Genomic DNA, 16,010 nt, shown 5'->3' on the forward strand with positions numbered 1-16,010 from the left:
ACTCTTATTTCGTCTCCCTCTCGTACAATGTGCATGACTGAAAAGGTCAGCTAGTTCACATGCGCTGAAGTTAGTTCTGCTATGACATCAACCTGTTGCTTCTTTATGCCTTCACTGTGTCATCTCTGAAACTGCCCCGGGAGTGTAGCGCGAGGTCCGTGCCAAGCAAGCCTAAAGGGTTCACACGAATTGCGACTGCACTGCATATTCTGCCCGACAGACACGCCCGCCACAAACAGCCACCGCACACTCGACCTTTCCCTCACCCGCCGCAAGACAGGCAGCAAAAGCCCGCGACACGTCCCGTATAATCGCCCGGTGCGATTGCGACAGCCCCACCTTCACCTCATCCCGCCCACCACCAATCGCCTTAAATTACCACACGACCCGCTGCCATCGTTTTTGGAGCCTCTTTACCGCCCCATTACCACATACTCTCCCTAAAATCCCCAAACACAACCTCCACAATGGCCGAAGTTGCATCAGCATCGCACGCCAACCAGCAGGTGCCGCTGGACACGATCCCCATCTCGCCTACTGAGAACTCGGGCGAGGGCCAGGAACAATCCTCCACCACCAACTCCGGCGGCGAGGGCGAGATCCGCACCGTCTTCCACGACCCCGAGAACTTCAACGTCAAGCACCCGCTTATGAACACATGGACGCTGTGGTTCACCAAGCCCCCGAGCGGCAAGGTACGACAATGTCTCGCCTCGCCTATGGCTAGTTTCATGCTAACAGGTGCAGGGCGACAACTGGGCCGAGCTGCTGAAGGAAGTCATCTCGTTTGATTCGGTCGAGGAGTTCTGGGGCATCTACGTAAGTTGCGCTGCAGAGCAAGCGCAACCCGCAAGACTAACACTGGGCAGAACAACATCACCCCCACATCCGACCTCGCGCTCAAGTCCGACTACCACCTCTTCAAGAAGGGCATCAAGCCCGAGTGGGAAGACCCGCAGAACAAGCACGGCGGCAAATGGGCCTTCCAGTTCAGGGAGAAGAAGTCGGTCAACATCGATGCGCTCTGGCTCCATGTCATGCTCGCTGCCATCGGCGAGAACCTCGAGGATGAGGATGACAACGAGGTCATGGGTGTCGTCGTCAACGTGAGGCGAGGCTTCTACCGTATCGGTCTGTGGACACGCACCGTCGGCCGCGCCATCCCCGGTGATGCCGGCAAGGCCAGGACTCAGGAGAAGGGTAAGGAGATTCTGCTGAAGATCGGAAAGCGGTTCAAGCAGGCCCTCCAGCTGAAGGAGAACGACGTTGTCGAGTTCTCTGGCCACACCGAGGCTGCCAACGCGGGCAGCACTCGTGCGAAGGCCAAGTTCAGCGTCTAAAAGGTTCCACCGCACATCCAAGTCTGCCACACGATACTTGCTACTGGCAACATCCTCCGACGTCCTCGGACACACGGCGCACTCCACCCCTGGGCTGCATTTTCTCGATTTATTCCCTGTTTGGTCTAAAAGTATCTCACTTAACGGTTCATGATACACGGACTGGATTTCTAGCATGGCGTCTGCATGGGCGGCGAAGGGTGACACTGGGTTCTCCACATGAATCATACGGCCATGGCGGGTCTGCCTCGAACGGGTGGGGTTTTGAGCTTGTATAGACTAGCTCTCTTATCTAGCATATCTACGAATGAGAGTGAACATATATTCGAAAAGCAATTATTTGCAGGCATAATCATGTCCCATCTACTACAGGACGAATGCAGAATCAATGCTCACGTACAAGTGACTGCCTGTCAAGGCGCTCGCATGGTCTTAGCGTGGTGACGTCGGCTGTGGCGGTGCAGCATTTTCACGGCGGGCAAGTGTAGCCCGCCGACGCGCGCCCAACTAACGCATATGCTCTTGATCTCTCCCACCACGCACCCAAGGTCACTCACATTCGTAACCCACATTCGTAACCATGGTCGTTGAGACTGCATACTACGACGCCTTAGGCGTGCCGCCCACCGCGACGGAACTAGAAATCAAGAAGGCGTACCGCAAGCTCGCTATTAAACTTCACCCCGGTACATTGCGCAACGACTCTCCTCCAAGGCCCGCGGACTGATTTTGGTGTAGACAAGAATCCCGGCGATGAGACAGCGCACGCAAAGTTCCAAGAAGTACGTTTATCACCAGACTAGAGTGTTTGGCGAGCCTACTCGTTGTTAAAAGAGGACTGCGGGGCTCACGGCGATACAGATTGGCGAGGCGTACCAAATACTCAGCGACGACCAGCTGCGCGCAGCATACGACAAATATGGCAAGGAGGGCGCGATGCCTAGTAGTGGATTCGGTACGGACAATACTTGGAGTAACGGTTGTAGGACACGCCGCTGACAACACAACAGAGGACCCATCCGAGTTCTTCACCATGATCTTTGGTGGAGAGGCCTTCGTGGACTGGTAGGTCATACCTTATGGCTCGCAGTAGCGATATCTATACTAGATCGAGAGAGCTGACACGCGCAGGATCGGGGAGATCTCGTTGATGAAGGACCTGACCAAGACCATGGAAATCTCTCAACGCGAGATGGAAGAAGAAGCAGCCGCCCAAGCAGAAGCTGAGAAGGTCGAAGCCGAGAAGAACCCAGCAGCTGCCGCAGCTGGTAGTACCCCAGCCACTGGCACCACAGAGACCGCTGCCCCAAGTACTGCCGCTCAGGCCAAGGAAGCCGAAGCGGCAGCAGAGCGCGCAGCAGCACAGCCAGCAGATGCACCGCCCGTATATACCGAAGCACCTCCAGTATATGCTGAGAGCGCCGCCGAGTCCTCTACCGCGCCCAGAGCGGCATCGCCCCCATCCCGAACGAGCACGCCCAAAACACAAGGCATACCAATCCGCGCAGCTATCATGGACAAGTCGGAGGAAGACGCACGTATGGAGGCACAAGGTATGACCGATGCGGAGAAGGAGCTACGAGAGAAGCAGAAGAAGAAGGCTGGTCTCACCAAAGAGCAGCGGGAAGAGCTCGCGGCCTATGAGATGGAGCGTAAAAAGATTCGCGACGAACGTGTTTCGAACCTCGCCAAGAAGCTTGTCGACCGTATCTCCGTGTGGACTGAAACTGACAAGGCGACCGATGTCACCGCTGCCTTCAAGGAGAAGATTCACCTTGAGATCGAGAACCTCAAGATGGAGTCATTTGGTCTTGAAATCCTTCACGCCATTGGTGCCACATACATCATGAAGGCTTCCTCGTTCCTCAAGTCGCAAAAGTTCCTCGGGATTTCTGGCTTCTTCTCACGCATCAAGGACAAGGGAACACTCGTCAAGGACACCTGGTCCACTATGTCTGCTGCCATAGACGCACAGCTTACCATGGAGGAGATGGCTAAGCTAGAGGAGCAAGGTGGCGAGGCATGGACAGACGAGAAGAAGGCTGAATATGAGAAGAGAGTTACTGGCAAGATTCTCGCCGCAGCCTGGAGGGGAAGCAAGTTCGAGATTCAGAGCGTACTGCGAGACGTGTGCGATACCGTCCTTAATGATAAGAAGATTAAGCTGGAGAAGCGAGTGGAGCGAGCACACGCTCTGATGATCATCGGAGAGATGTTCCAGAAGGTATGTCCAACTCTTGTCACCTCAAACAAATGTGTGCTAACTAGATACAGGCTGAGCGCGACCCCGAAGAAGAAGGCGACTTCATGGCCTTTGAACAACTTATGGCCGAAGCCGCCGCTAAGAAGGACGCCAAAGCCGATAAGCACCACCACCATCACGACAAGAAAGAGAAGGAGAAGAAGAAGGAGAAGGCATGAGAGTAAAAAATCACCTCTGCATTTTTTTCCCGCAACTTTGCATACCCTCTCCTTCTTTTTCTTTCGGTGTTCGTGATATCCATAGATTCGTTTCTTTCTAGGGTGGAAATGGGGGGGTTGGTAGAAGCGCGAATCGCGTGTCTACTGACATTCGCGATGGAGACTGCTTGGGATGACATGTGTAGCATGTTTGGCGATGGTTAGCGTGCGCGTGGATGGATGGATGAATGGAGATAAGAGTAGGGTTGGCTTGAGTGGGCAGCAAGCTTAGGTCGGGTTTTGAACGTATACGATGCTGTTCTGTCCACGTATTGGTGTGTTACTCATTTGAAATGCGATCAACAGCTATGCTCCCTGTCTTGCATCCGCTCACAACTACATTCACGTCCCTGTGGAGGTAGACCCCATACACTAGAAATGTTTGCACTGCCTCTATAGCATCTTTCTAGTGCGACTTCCCGTGCACATGCGCCTGCTGCCCAGGTGCGTAGCCTTTGCGCTGGAATAGATTTGTCTGGAACGATGACGTAGCGACACGATCCGCTCTCTCCACCCATCTCGTCCCACTTGGTCACATCAGAAGTCCACCACAGCACTCGAGTTGATCATCATCTGGGTCCCATCAATGCGATAGGCGTTATCGCACATTCAATTAATGCTACTTTGGGGGGACCCTGCCAAGTCCCCTACAAGATACATGCAGTAATAGTGCACCAAAAATTTTCGGTCCCAGGTCTCGACCACGCAAACTAGCATGACCCCACGAAACAACTATTTTTAGGCTTCGGCTTTAGACAGAAGCCCAGATCGTATTGCACGCTCGCACGATGATGCCAGCACGCCTCAAAGCTTCTGACGCGGACTGTTTCTTTGACGGCCACAGACAGTGTTTGAGGCCCACAAGTTAGCGGCGGGAATGACGTCGTTTCGGCGGCGGCGAGCGGAAGAAAGAGTGTTCTAGCACCCTGATGCGCCTTCCCAACAAAGAGCATCTGGGGGATCGTTACGCGTCCGGAGTTTATTGGGAGGGTCTGGTCCTTGCTGCGTGGATCTAATTAGGCTTTCTCATGTGAACATTATTCCCTGGGTGACTTTTCTTTTCTCTTGTCCAACCACACCACGACCTTTTTTCTCATTCGCTGCATTTTCGAGTTCTTGGGACCGAACATTACAGCGACTTCCACTGAGTACATTCGTTTGAGGAGGAGGGAAGTTCCAGTATGGGTGTCTGGAGGCGACAGAATGGCGAGAGTGGGACTGATAAGTTTCTCGATTTGATTGCGGATCCGTTCCAAGGCGAAGTACGTACAGATCGACGACATACCACATGTTTACCGTCGCGCGCATACGCATACTGACTATTGCGTAGATCCAAGAGAACTCGATTTACGCCGCTATTGTATATTCCTTCGTTATTTCCGGTCTGCTGGTCGTGGTGTTCTGCTTCCTTCGACCCCGCAACTCGCGAGTCTACGCGCCACGAGCGAAACATGCCGATGAGAAACACCGACCGAAGCCTTTGGACAAGAAGCCATTAAGTTGGTTGTCTGCGGTTAGGGATGTGAAAGAGCAGGAGTTGGTGGACACTATTGGTCTGGATGCGGTCGTCTTTCTACGGTTCCTTCGAATGCTCCGGAACATCTTCATCGTGTTGACGGCTGTTGGTTGTGGCATTCTGATACCGGTCAATGTTGTGGGGGGTTCGCCGCTGTACAAGCAGTGGAAAGAGATACCGACGCTGATGAAGTTCACTCCGCAGTATATCTTTGGAAGGAAGTTTTGGGCGTACGTTGTGGTGGCGTATATCATCCAGGGGACTGTTTGCTTCTTCCTTTGGTGGAACTACAGGGCCATTCTGAAGCTTAGGCGCGCGTATTTCAATACCCAGGAATACAAGTCCAGTTTGCATTCGCGAACGCTACTGGTAAGTATCACTAATACCTTCCAGGGATCAAGCTGACATCAGACAGCTAACACACATTCCCGAATCATCGCGGACCGACGCTGGGCTTGTCGAGCTTGTCGAGCAGGCGAAGCCTATCGATAGTATACCCCGGACAGTAATTGGACGCAATGTCAAGGATTTGCCCAAGCTAATTGAGGCGCATGATGATGCTGTCCGCCTACTCGAGAAGCATTTGGCTGAGTACCTGAGTAACCCGAATAAGCTACCCGCCAAGCGCCCGACGTGCAAGGCTATGAAAGACGATCAGGCAGTCCATGGCAAAGGAAAACTAGATGCGATCGATTACCTCACGGACCGAATTTCTAGGCTGGAGACAACGATCAAGGAAGTGCGGGAGGGTGTCGATATGCGAAACCCGATGCCATATGGATTCGCATCCTACGCACATATCGAGGATGCGCATGCAGTTGCGTACGCGACGAAGAAGAAGGGCCCCGCTGGCTGCGATGTTTACCTTGCGCCCAAACCACACGACCTGCTCTGGCAGAATCTTCCGATGACACGGAGAACTCGCAGGATACGCGCCTTCTGGGACGGTCTTTGGGTCGTCTTGTTCACCATCGCCTTCGTCGTGCCCAACATCTTGACTTCAGTTTTCCTCTCAGACTTCTCCCACTTGGGACTCGTTTGGCCAGCGTTCATGACGAATCTCCAAGCTCATCCCACTGGCTGGGCGATTGCGCAGGGTATCTTGGCTCCTTTGGTACAAACTCTAATGTATATGGGAGTACCCGTGGTGGTTAGTATACCCGCGAACCTTACTTGACCTGTCAGCTGACATGATATCCCCAATTCTAGTTTCGACGACTGTTCACGCACTCTGGAGATGTATCGAGGACATCCAGAGAACGCCATGTCACTGCTCGCCTTTACTCCTTCTTTGTGTTCAACAACCTCCTTGTCTTTTCCGTATTCGGTTCGGCCTGGCGGTTCGTGGCTGCGGTCATTGCTGCCCAGGATCAAGGCGTGTGGGAGGCCATCCAGGACGGTCATCTGTTCACCAAGGTTATGACTGGCTTGTGTAATGTGTCTACATTCTGGCTTACCTGGCAAATGCAACGCAACCTTGGTGCTGCTATCGATCTCTCGCAAGCTTGGATATTCGCTTGGTCCTGGATTCAGCGTACCTTCTTCTCGCCAACTCCGCGGGAGCTCATCGAACTCAGTGCACCGCAACCATTCCCGTATGCCGACTACTACAACAACTACCTCTTCGTATCGACGGTTGGTCTCTGCATGGGCACACTACAGCCTATCATCTTCCCGGTGACAGCCTTTTATATCGCCATGGATTCCGTCTTCAAGAAGTATCTGCTTCAGTACGTTTTCATCACCAAGACCGAATCGGGCGGTAGATTCTGGAAGCTCTTGGTCAATCGCATGCTTTTCGCAGTTTGTTTCGCAAACGCGGTCATCGCGTTGGTTGTCGGAGCAAACGGTGTTGGGTCGATCGATTTCGACAATGTTCAAGTGAGGACTGGTAACATGCTCTACGCAATGATCCCATTGCCGTTCTTACTATTCGGCTTCAAGTGGTACTGCAGGCGAGCTTTCGACGACAAGCTGCTGTATTACTCAACGGTCCCCTATTCCGATGTCGAAGGCTCTCATTCCGTGGATCACCCGAAATCGAAGAAGAGCACCAAGGTCTCGTCCCGCTATGGTCATCCTGCGCTCTACAAGAAGCTGCTTACGCCAATGGTCCACGCAAAGTCTCAGCACCTCCTGAAAGAGGTATACGGGCACCGTTCAAATGCTGATCGTGACATCTTCGATGCACCTCACCGCCGTTCGACCGACCGTGCCATGCCATCCACACCAGGCTACGATCGATTCGGCGACTACTTCATGACCGAAATGGACACCCACCAGCCAGGCAAGCATGCGACTGGTGGAACGGAGATGCCGCACATGGAAGTGGTCACCGAGTCAGAGCTCGACTTTGAGAACTTCAAGAAGCGTGCGGAGTTCCGTGAGCAATTTGGAGGTGACGGGGAGCTATACGGCCGACCCGAGGACATGTCAAGGCCTGGCACTCCATCTACGTTCACAACGCTCACCGAAATGGGTCCGTATGGACGCCGGGACTCACCGTCAGGGTCGAGGGCGTCAAGTCGAACAAGACTAGGAGATAAGGAGGAGCTAGAACAGGGGACAACATACGCTAAGGGATACCAGAAGACGCCACGACCTGAGGAAGGCTTCGAAGAAGTTGGCATCGATGTCGACATTCCGGCGACGCCGTTCGATGCTGACGCCGTACTGCACGGTACGACTAGCCGCCAGCCGCTTGTCAGTGCGGACGAAAGGGATGGTGGCGTGGAATATTTCAACCGTGGACCTCAAGAAGAGGATACGAGTTATGAGCGCTTTAGACACGTTGGATGATACTTGGTAGGATAGACAAAACACTAGATCTAATCATAATGTTTGTATAACTATATGAATGGCTCCAAGATACAATGCAGTGTGATGTCAGTCTATTCTTCCGAGAAACTTGCAGCAACCGTTTTACAATTGCATCCTATCCCGATCCGCTTACCCTGTGGTGCTAAGCACTGAATCTGGATCCGATGGTATGTCACCAGTCACTTCGTCACCATCCCTCCCACGTGGACAACAAGACCGATGTGAGACCTAGTGGGTTTACTTCTCTGAGAAACTGAGAAAGGGAAAAGCCACCGGTTACAGTAATGCTGAGTACATGATTGGTACACGTGAGAAGCAACAGCCATCCAAACAATGAGCTTCGTCAGCACAAGATCCAGACCCACCAAAGTCATTGCAATCGGATCATCACGAGGCGAGCGCGCAAACAAGAAGACAAGATCCAGACAAAGAGCGTCTAAGCCCACGCCGTGGAACACAATAAGAGATTAGTAAGGCCGACACGCCAAGAGCGGGAAGGCAGCCCGAGGGGGACACGGGATGAGCAGGAACATTGGCGAGTGTACGACATAATACTCCGCCTCCGCCCACCCAAAGCTGGGCACACAAGTATACAAGACACCACGACGCTGCCTATGCGACAACAAGACCGACCAAGACCGTCGCATGAGAGGAGAAGGCGCCTCGCAAGCATAAGCCCGAATGCGACGGACCACGTGGAATCACTTGGCAGGGTTCTTGTGAGAAAGAAGTCGACAAAGCGCGACGTTCCGACGATAAGACCGATAGTCAGGTCATTTTGTACAGTACCTCGTCGACGAGACTGAATATAGTGCCAAGATCGGCATGGTGATGCTGGGCGTGGTGTTGCAAGCAGCAGCGCTATAGGGTTGGCTGGTCACTGGGTTTCCGCGCGGCTCGCCGTTACAGCTAAGGACAGGGAAGGGGGAGGCTTGCGTGCTTGGAATGCGGAGATTTCAAGGTTGCGAGTCGGACCGCGTCGTTTGGGTCAACGGCCGATTGTCGAGTGGGGTGAACGGCGGCGATCTTTGCTCTTTGCACGTGTACATGGTGGTGATCTTGGTAGTCGGGAAAGTAAGACGGTTAGTTGGGGTGTGTGGGAAGTGGTATGACTGTGATGGAATGATGATGGTGGTTGTGGCTACTGCTCAGGCTCACGTGGCGCGCAAGCTTACCGCGGCCGGCCACCTGCCGTATCCGTATCCGGTGCCATGGGCGAGCAATTCTGTTCACCATCAAGCAATATCACCTCCATACGCGCCATCATCACGGCTTGGCGTCCGCGTACGCCGTGTACTATATGTATCTTTGCCTGCCAAGCCCCTCAAGATATGCCTCACGACAGCATCTAGATGTTGGTTTTCGGCCTGGAGGCGCAACGAGAAACGCATTGGAGACTCGCCTCCCTTTCTTCATTGCCTCATTTCGAGTTAGCCACGCACTCACGATGACCCCACAGTTTCACAAGTGGACTGATCTCGCAAGTGTGAAGGAGCATGTGGGCGAACGCTTGATCGGTTTGATCACAACCTGATACAGTAGCAGCGGTGTGCGACCTATCGCATCGACGACGACTTTCGCTCTTGGTTCGGCCACTTGGAAACCATGGATAAAATACACCAGGCTGCGCATCCCTGTCGCACGTCGTAAAGCAGAGCCTCGAATATGCCTGGAGGGCTTCGCCAAGCAACGTGTCCAGAAAGCGCGCTTTCTGCAAGCGTTTCAGCTCCTTCGGGGTAATTTGCTACTCAGTACCATCATGTGGCGAAGCCAGGTCGACGGCTTTTCGGCTGCCTTGCTTGCAGTGCTTGGGGTTATTTTGGAGAAATCACACGATTCTTAGACTTGGCGCGCGAGAATGTGGAGAAAGTTCTTGGACGAAGGATTGGAGTAGGTGGTTATGTCGACTAATTATTTCAGGGTTTCTTGCGCAATTAGGACAACGGTGCATCAGCATCATTCGGCACTGTACCGATGAACCTTCTTTTGGGCACAGATCTCGTGGCTTTGCTATCTGTCATCTCAGAGCACGTCCAACTTACCCGTCAGCATAGGGTCCAACATGGACCTTGCTCGCTTCCGACAGGCAGGACGGCTGTCAACGTCTCAGCATACCAAGCAAATGTCACAAGTCTTGACCCCTGTTTAGCCCCTCAATATCGTTCTGGGCGACTCCTTAACCACATACTCGACTTGGCACCTACCTGTAATGGAAATTTCCCGCTCTTTCCTCGCATGTCTTGTATACACTGGCCAAGAAACGGCGTTCTGGAGGTCTCTTGACGTATGACTTGGTCTTCTTGGCCTGCGCGTCTAGTTTGCGGAGGATTTTCGTTGCAAGGTAGAGACATGCGACCGGCCGGAACGAGTTTGAGCGAGGAGCGTTTTTGTACAGCATTGCTCATGGATTGTAGGTATATCTTGTGCTTAGCTCTGCATCTCAAGCCTTCTAGTTGTCATTCTAGCCGCCTTTTCCGTTCTTCCATCTTGTTCGTTCTAATACGGTCCGTTTGTCCCGGCCGAACTCCTCCTTGTACCTACTTTCTCTTTGGCTCAGCCTCCAGGTGTTCGGGCTTATTCGGGTCTTGTCCTTCTCTTGCCTTTCTTGTAATACGACTAGGTTGATCCTGTCTTGCTCTTATACTCCACATTCGTTCGTGTTGCACGGTCGACATCAGCATCCGCTACCAAGGCATCTTGCGCGTACTCTTGTCTAATCTCTTGTACTGAGGCATACACGATCTTGTCTTTTTGCTTAAGAACGACCCGTCCCGCAGTGTGTTTTGGAAACATCAGCAGCAGCCTTTCACATTCCTTCAGTGTTCTTTTTACAGCACCCTTCACTCTTTACAGTCCAGTCCAGTACATCGCTCATCATGCTTTTCTCCGCACTCCTCCTTGCATCAACCGCATCCGCGACCTGCCTTCACGGCCTCTCCAAGTTCAAGCGCGCAGACACCGTTGAGGTTAACACCTTTGGTTATGGACCCATGAACGGACCCTTCAACTGGGCTTCGCTTGCTCCTGAGAACGAAGCATGCAAGTCTGGCATGAACCAGTCTCCCATCAACATTGGTATGTCTCTCTAGTTCTCAATTGCCCAAAGATCTTCTACTAATACCCTCACCAGATGCCACCATCACCGCCGCCTCAGGCCGCCCCGTCCTCGACATCCCCGACGCGGAAGTAATCTTCGAGAACCTCGGAACGACCATCGAAGTCGTCGTCAACGGCACAACCAGCTACGCGGGCACCAACTTCCGCCTCGTCCAATTCCACATGCACACCCCCTCGGAGCACCACATCAACGACGAATACTTCCCCTTGGAGATCCACATGGTGCACCAGGGTGTCGACGACGAAAGCCAACTCGCCGTCATCGCGCTCATGTTCGAGATCTCCTCCGGCGACTCCGCTTCCATGATCCAATCGCTGTCTTCCTCGCTCGCCGACATCGCCATGCCCGGCACCAAGACTACCATCTCCTCCGGCATCGACTTCACCGACGTTGTTGAGACACTCAAGACCTCTGATATCCAGACGTACAGCGGTTCCCTTACTACCCCTCCTTGCGCCGAGGGCGTCACTTTCCTCATCGTCAAGGACCCGCTTCCCGTCTCTGTTGAGGACTTCAACGCTATCAAGAAGATTGTCAAGTTCAACTCCCGTTTCATCCAGAACACCCTTGGTGGAGAGAACATCTTGGAGATTGGTGCTGCTGCTGGTAACACTTCGATGCCTCCTGCTCAGAACGCTACGCCTCGTGCCACCAACGTTGAGATCAATGCTGATCTGGGCCTTCTTGATGCTAAGGTATGTTCTTCCTTCTTAGCAATGCTTTTGTCAGATCACATATACTAATTCGTTGCTCAGGTCACCGTCGGTACTCCTATTCAGAGGCGTGTACGCAAGTACTAAATGTAATATTCCTTTCTCATTAGAAGATCTTGTTGCATGGTTGCGGAGTGAGTGGTGTTGTAGTGAGTTGTGGACAACTCAGATTTCATTTCGTCTTTGATCATTTCGCATTTACACAGAGAGTGGTGGGGTGATACCAGCTTTCCTTTTTCTTAGTCTACTAGATCATGATTTAGATAAGACTTTTTACAGCAATGTAACATTTTCTGCTGTAAATTCTTCCCTCTCGCCGATTTCTGCGTATTTGCTAAGCGTACTTTCTCTGATCAATCGAACGATATCCGTACAAATATTAGCAAAGATGTTATTGATATTGCTTTGTTGAATGTAGCGTGTAGTGATTGAATGCCGGGCGACCACGGTGAGCCCTGCAGCAAGAGTGAAACAGAGTCACCCCGGGGGAAAGTGAACACTTACCTAAACTTAACAATCTAGAAGGTCGCGTTGCGTCACAATCTTATTCATTTCAGTACTGTTCTAGACCCTAATGCACTTGTTCATGCTCTTCCTTGAATGAGATGTAAACATTCTAGTCTAGATTATTGGACGCGCGTTTCATTGCACGAGAAGTCAAGAAGACGGTATCGACGCATGCAAGGAAGAAGATGTTAAAATTGTAATCTGACTTTAAGCTATCCTGTTTTGCCAACTCCAGCAATGCAATGAACAAATCCAAAAGATCCCACTGTGCTCTGCCATGCGCAGATCCCACTCGCTGGGCAGTCTCGCGCAAACCCATACTACAGCTGCCTATCTTACACTGCAGACTACCGTCTACGTTCCTAATCGTAGCCGGGATCGCCACTAGGTGCCGGCGTCGCAGCATCCCAACCGCCAGGTGTGGGCGCCGCAATACCATATCCACCACGCGACGTGTCACCAGGAGTAGGCGCAGCGTAGTTGCCTGGAGTAGGAGCATCCATGGGCGGGCCACCAGGCGTAGGCGCAGAGTAAGCACCATAGCCACCAGGGGTAGGAGCAGCGTACGCGCCAGGTGTTGGGGCATTGTAAGCACCAGGCGTAGGAGCAGAGAGACCACCAGACTTTGAAGCGGTGTTTCCGGATGATCCACCCCAACCAGGTGTGCGGCCGCCAGAGTTGAAGCCACCGTACGAGGTACGGTTTCCATCATTGCCGCCGTAGGCTGTCGCTCCACCATATGATGTGGCGCCTCCGTATGCAGTTGCGCCGCCATATGCAGTTCGGGAGCCATCGCCGCCTCCATAAGCAGTCCGTGATCCGTCTCCTCCGCCATACGCAGTGCGTCCGCCATCTCCACCCCAACCAGGCGTTCGACCTCCAGCAGCGGCACCACCTCCCCAACCGGGTGTGCGACCACCACCGCCGCCTCCCCAGCCAGGCGTACGGCCACCACCACCAGAGTTGCCCCAGCCGGGTGTACGTCCGCCAGCTGCACCGCCGTAGCTTGTCTGACCACCAGAGAAGCCTCCACGTGAGCGGTTGGGGAACTTGCCTCCCATTTCGACACTGGCGCCAGTGATGGGATCTTTGATAGTCAGGAGCTCCTTCTTCACCGAGACTTGCTTGTTCTTTGTGTGCAACTCGATACGGGCTTCGTCGTTCATGGTATCTTTGACAATACCCAACAGGCCCTTGTAGGCACCCTTTCGGATGACAACCGTTTTGCCAATTAGCTTATCACGGCCAAAAGTGGCACGGGGTGGTGGCATAGCAGTCGCGTTGCCGTTCGGGCCTGCATTCAGGGCAGGGTTGATGCCACTAAGATCTGGGCCCTGTGCTTGAGCGCGACCACTCTTTGCTGCCATGGTAACAACGTTGTTGCTTCGAACCACGAAGATGCCCTGGTTCTCGACGAGCTCGCGGTTGCGTACGAAAAGTGTGCCTCTGTGGATGTATAGAACCTTGCCTTGACGGCCTTCGCCTCCATACTCCTTGACGTCGTCCTCGTGTCGGATTTCGGATCCGTCACGGTCGGTTGCTACAGCATGCTTGTTCCTTCCCACGATTTGCGAGACCTGTGTATGGAGGAGTGTGCGGACATCGCCTTGTTGATCGACAATTCGTAGGACTTCGCGATCGACACGAACGACGCAACCGATAGTTGAGGCACTGTAGGATGTTAGTTCGTTGTCAAGTCATTGGAAGGAGATAACTTACTCAATCTGTACAAAGTCGTAGAGGTCAAAGTTGGAGTCAGCGCCAACGTTTGCCGAATCAGCAGCGCGCTTCAGGTCTTTACTAAAGACCGTGATTTCCTGCTGAGTGGAGTCGCAAAGCAAGGTGATCTTATCATCCTTGATTCTAGTGACTAGACCAACTTCATCGACGTACTTGCTGCCACCGATAACCTTGACGTGGTCACCGTCGCGGAACAACTTGCGTAGCGTCTTGACGGGTGCGTCGATTCTTCTGCCGCGAAGATCACCTTCGCTGACACGGAGTGTCAGGATGTCGCCTATTACTGTGACAGTTGTACCGCGGATACCCTTCTGTTCACCGGTGTAGATCTCGACGTTGTCTCCTGCAGCGAAGGCGGATCCCGAGTCTGCGGCCTTCTGCGCGGCCTGGACAGCCAAAAGATCCATGGTCTCGGTACCATCCGCGTTTTGGATTGCGAAGAACTGCAATTCCTCCATCTTGGGGTTGACCTTTTCAGTGCTGACCCAGTTGACCTTGACTTCCTTGATCAGGAAGCCGTTCTGGTAATCCTCGCCCTTGTATGTGTATGCTCTTTGGTTGCCAGATCCGGTCATGCTGAGATGCTTCATGTGTCGCTTCTTCGCTTCGGCTTCGTTGAAAAGCTTCGCAGGTGGACGCTCGACTTGTCGACCGAAGAAGCCGCGCTTGCGCTTGTTGTCGGCAGCGGAGTTGATGTCCTCGTTCAGACCGTAGTCTAGACGTGGCACAAGTTGTACGACACAGTCAAGACCGTTAGTCGATACCTCAACTACCTTTGCGAGATCGCCCTTGTATGTGGGGGGACGCAGCATGCGCACGAATTTGCCAACCTCCAACGGCGCACGCTTCTTCTTACGCAGCAGGTCTGGACGCTCTTTTGGAGGAATCGAGAACTGACCAGAGCCCATGAAGACGTTCTGTATGCCCTCGATCAACTCCACCACAGCCTGCTTCGAGTCGGCCTCAACGTAGAGGAAACCAGACTGGGGTCCAGTAGGGCCTCGCTCAAAGGCCGAGTAGACCTGTACTGGCTGACCTGTGCGCATCTTCTCGTCGATACGCTTCTGAATAGACATTATGATCTCGCGCTCTTTTCCAGGACGGCACTTGCAACCCCAGATAGACGGATCGTCGACTGTGGGCAGGGCCAGGGGAACGGCACCGGCTCCACCGCGGCGAGTGCTCTGCATCTCACGCCGCCTGTACTTCTCGTCGAACTCCTTGGCGAGCTCCTCAACGTCCTTTTGTGCATTGACTTCGCGGCGCATGTCAAGTTCGCGGTGGTGGCGGTCGTCGAGATCGGCGCCCGTGGGCTCAAGGAGATCATCGGGGTGGACTTCATCAACACCCTCGTCGTCGCCCTCCTCCTCCTCTTCCTCATCCTCGTCGACTTCGGCTTCAACATCAATGAACATGTTGCGCCTGGCCTTCTTTCTTCGCTTGGCAGGTCGGGCCTAGGATAGTCAGTATTTAGACAGCGCGAATGAATGATGAGACCCACGACAACATCCTCGTCGTCCTCATCTTCTTCGTCATCTTCCTCGTCATCGTCATCGTCGAGATCTATGCCGCCGCCCTCTTCATCTTCGTCGTCATTGCCTGTCCTGTTTGGCGCATCGACTTCGTCCTCTTCGTCCTCGTCTACGGGCCTGCGCGAGGCCTTGGTGGTTGGCGCGACGTCATCCTCGTCGATTTCAGGCGCGGGGTTGAAGTCTTCTTCTTCCTCTTCGGGGTCGCTGCCGTAGGACGCCATGATTATCGATGCGTGTGGTGATAGAGGAGCGTGTCCTTGTTAA

General features: G+C 53.3%; 5 protein-coding genes across 5 annotated transcripts; 4 read left to right on the forward strand and 1 right to left on the reverse strand.

Annotated features, from left to right (window-relative positions):
* Positions 1-467: 467 nt before the first annotated feature.
* J4E88_002255 (uncharacterized protein) lies at positions 468-1,340 on the forward strand (the record flags this gene model as incomplete). Its single annotated transcript, XM_049395920.1, has 3 exons — positions 468-695; positions 748-819; positions 870-1,340. 3 exons carry the CDS (start codon positions 468-470, stop codon positions 1,338-1,340), a joined length of 771 nt encoding a protein of 256 aa, XP_049258324.1.
* Positions 1,341-1,920: 580 nt separating this feature from the next.
* Positions 1,921-3,761, forward strand: J4E88_002256 (uncharacterized protein; the record flags this gene model as incomplete). Its single annotated transcript, XM_049395921.1, has 6 exons — positions 1,921-2,026; positions 2,079-2,122; positions 2,202-2,295; positions 2,351-2,405; positions 2,472-3,564; positions 3,615-3,761. 6 exons carry the CDS (start codon positions 1,921-1,923, stop codon positions 3,759-3,761), a joined length of 1,539 nt encoding a protein of 512 aa, XP_049258325.1.
* Positions 3,762-4,981: 1,220 nt separating this feature from the next.
* On the forward strand, positions 4,982-8,115 carry J4E88_002257 (uncharacterized protein; the record flags this gene model as incomplete). Its single annotated transcript, XM_049395922.1, has 4 exons — positions 4,982-5,062; positions 5,131-5,685; positions 5,732-6,466; positions 6,526-8,115. The coding sequence occupies 4 exons, from the start codon at positions 4,982-4,984 to the stop codon at positions 8,113-8,115; spliced, it is 2,961 nt and encodes a 986-aa protein (XP_049258326.1).
* A 2,897-nt stretch (positions 8,116-11,012) lies between these two features.
* Positions 11,013-12,054, forward strand: J4E88_002258 (uncharacterized protein; the record flags this gene model as incomplete). Its single annotated transcript, XM_049395923.1, has 3 exons — positions 11,013-11,211; positions 11,267-11,949; positions 12,010-12,054. The coding sequence occupies 3 exons, from the start codon at positions 11,013-11,015 to the stop codon at positions 12,052-12,054; spliced, it is 927 nt and encodes a 308-aa protein (XP_049258327.1).
* A 782-nt stretch (positions 12,055-12,836) lies between these two features.
* On the reverse strand, positions 12,837-15,967 carry J4E88_002259 (uncharacterized protein; the record flags this gene model as incomplete). The annotated part of the gene is made up of 3 exons (XM_049395924.1): positions 12,837-14,145; positions 14,194-15,668; positions 15,716-15,967. The coding sequence occupies 3 exons, from the start codon at positions 15,965-15,967 to the stop codon at positions 12,837-12,839; spliced, it is 3,036 nt and encodes a 1,011-aa protein (XP_049258328.1).
* Positions 15,968-16,010: the final 43 nt, after the last annotated feature.

This window comes from Alternaria novae-zelandiae (assembly GCF_023758075.1).
Source record: "Alternaria novae-zelandiae strain BMP 2774 chromosome Unknown scaffold_3, whole genome shotgun sequence".
Lineage (NCBI taxonomy): Eukaryota > Fungi > Ascomycota > Dothideomycetes > Pleosporales > Pleosporaceae > Alternaria > Alternaria novae-zelandiae.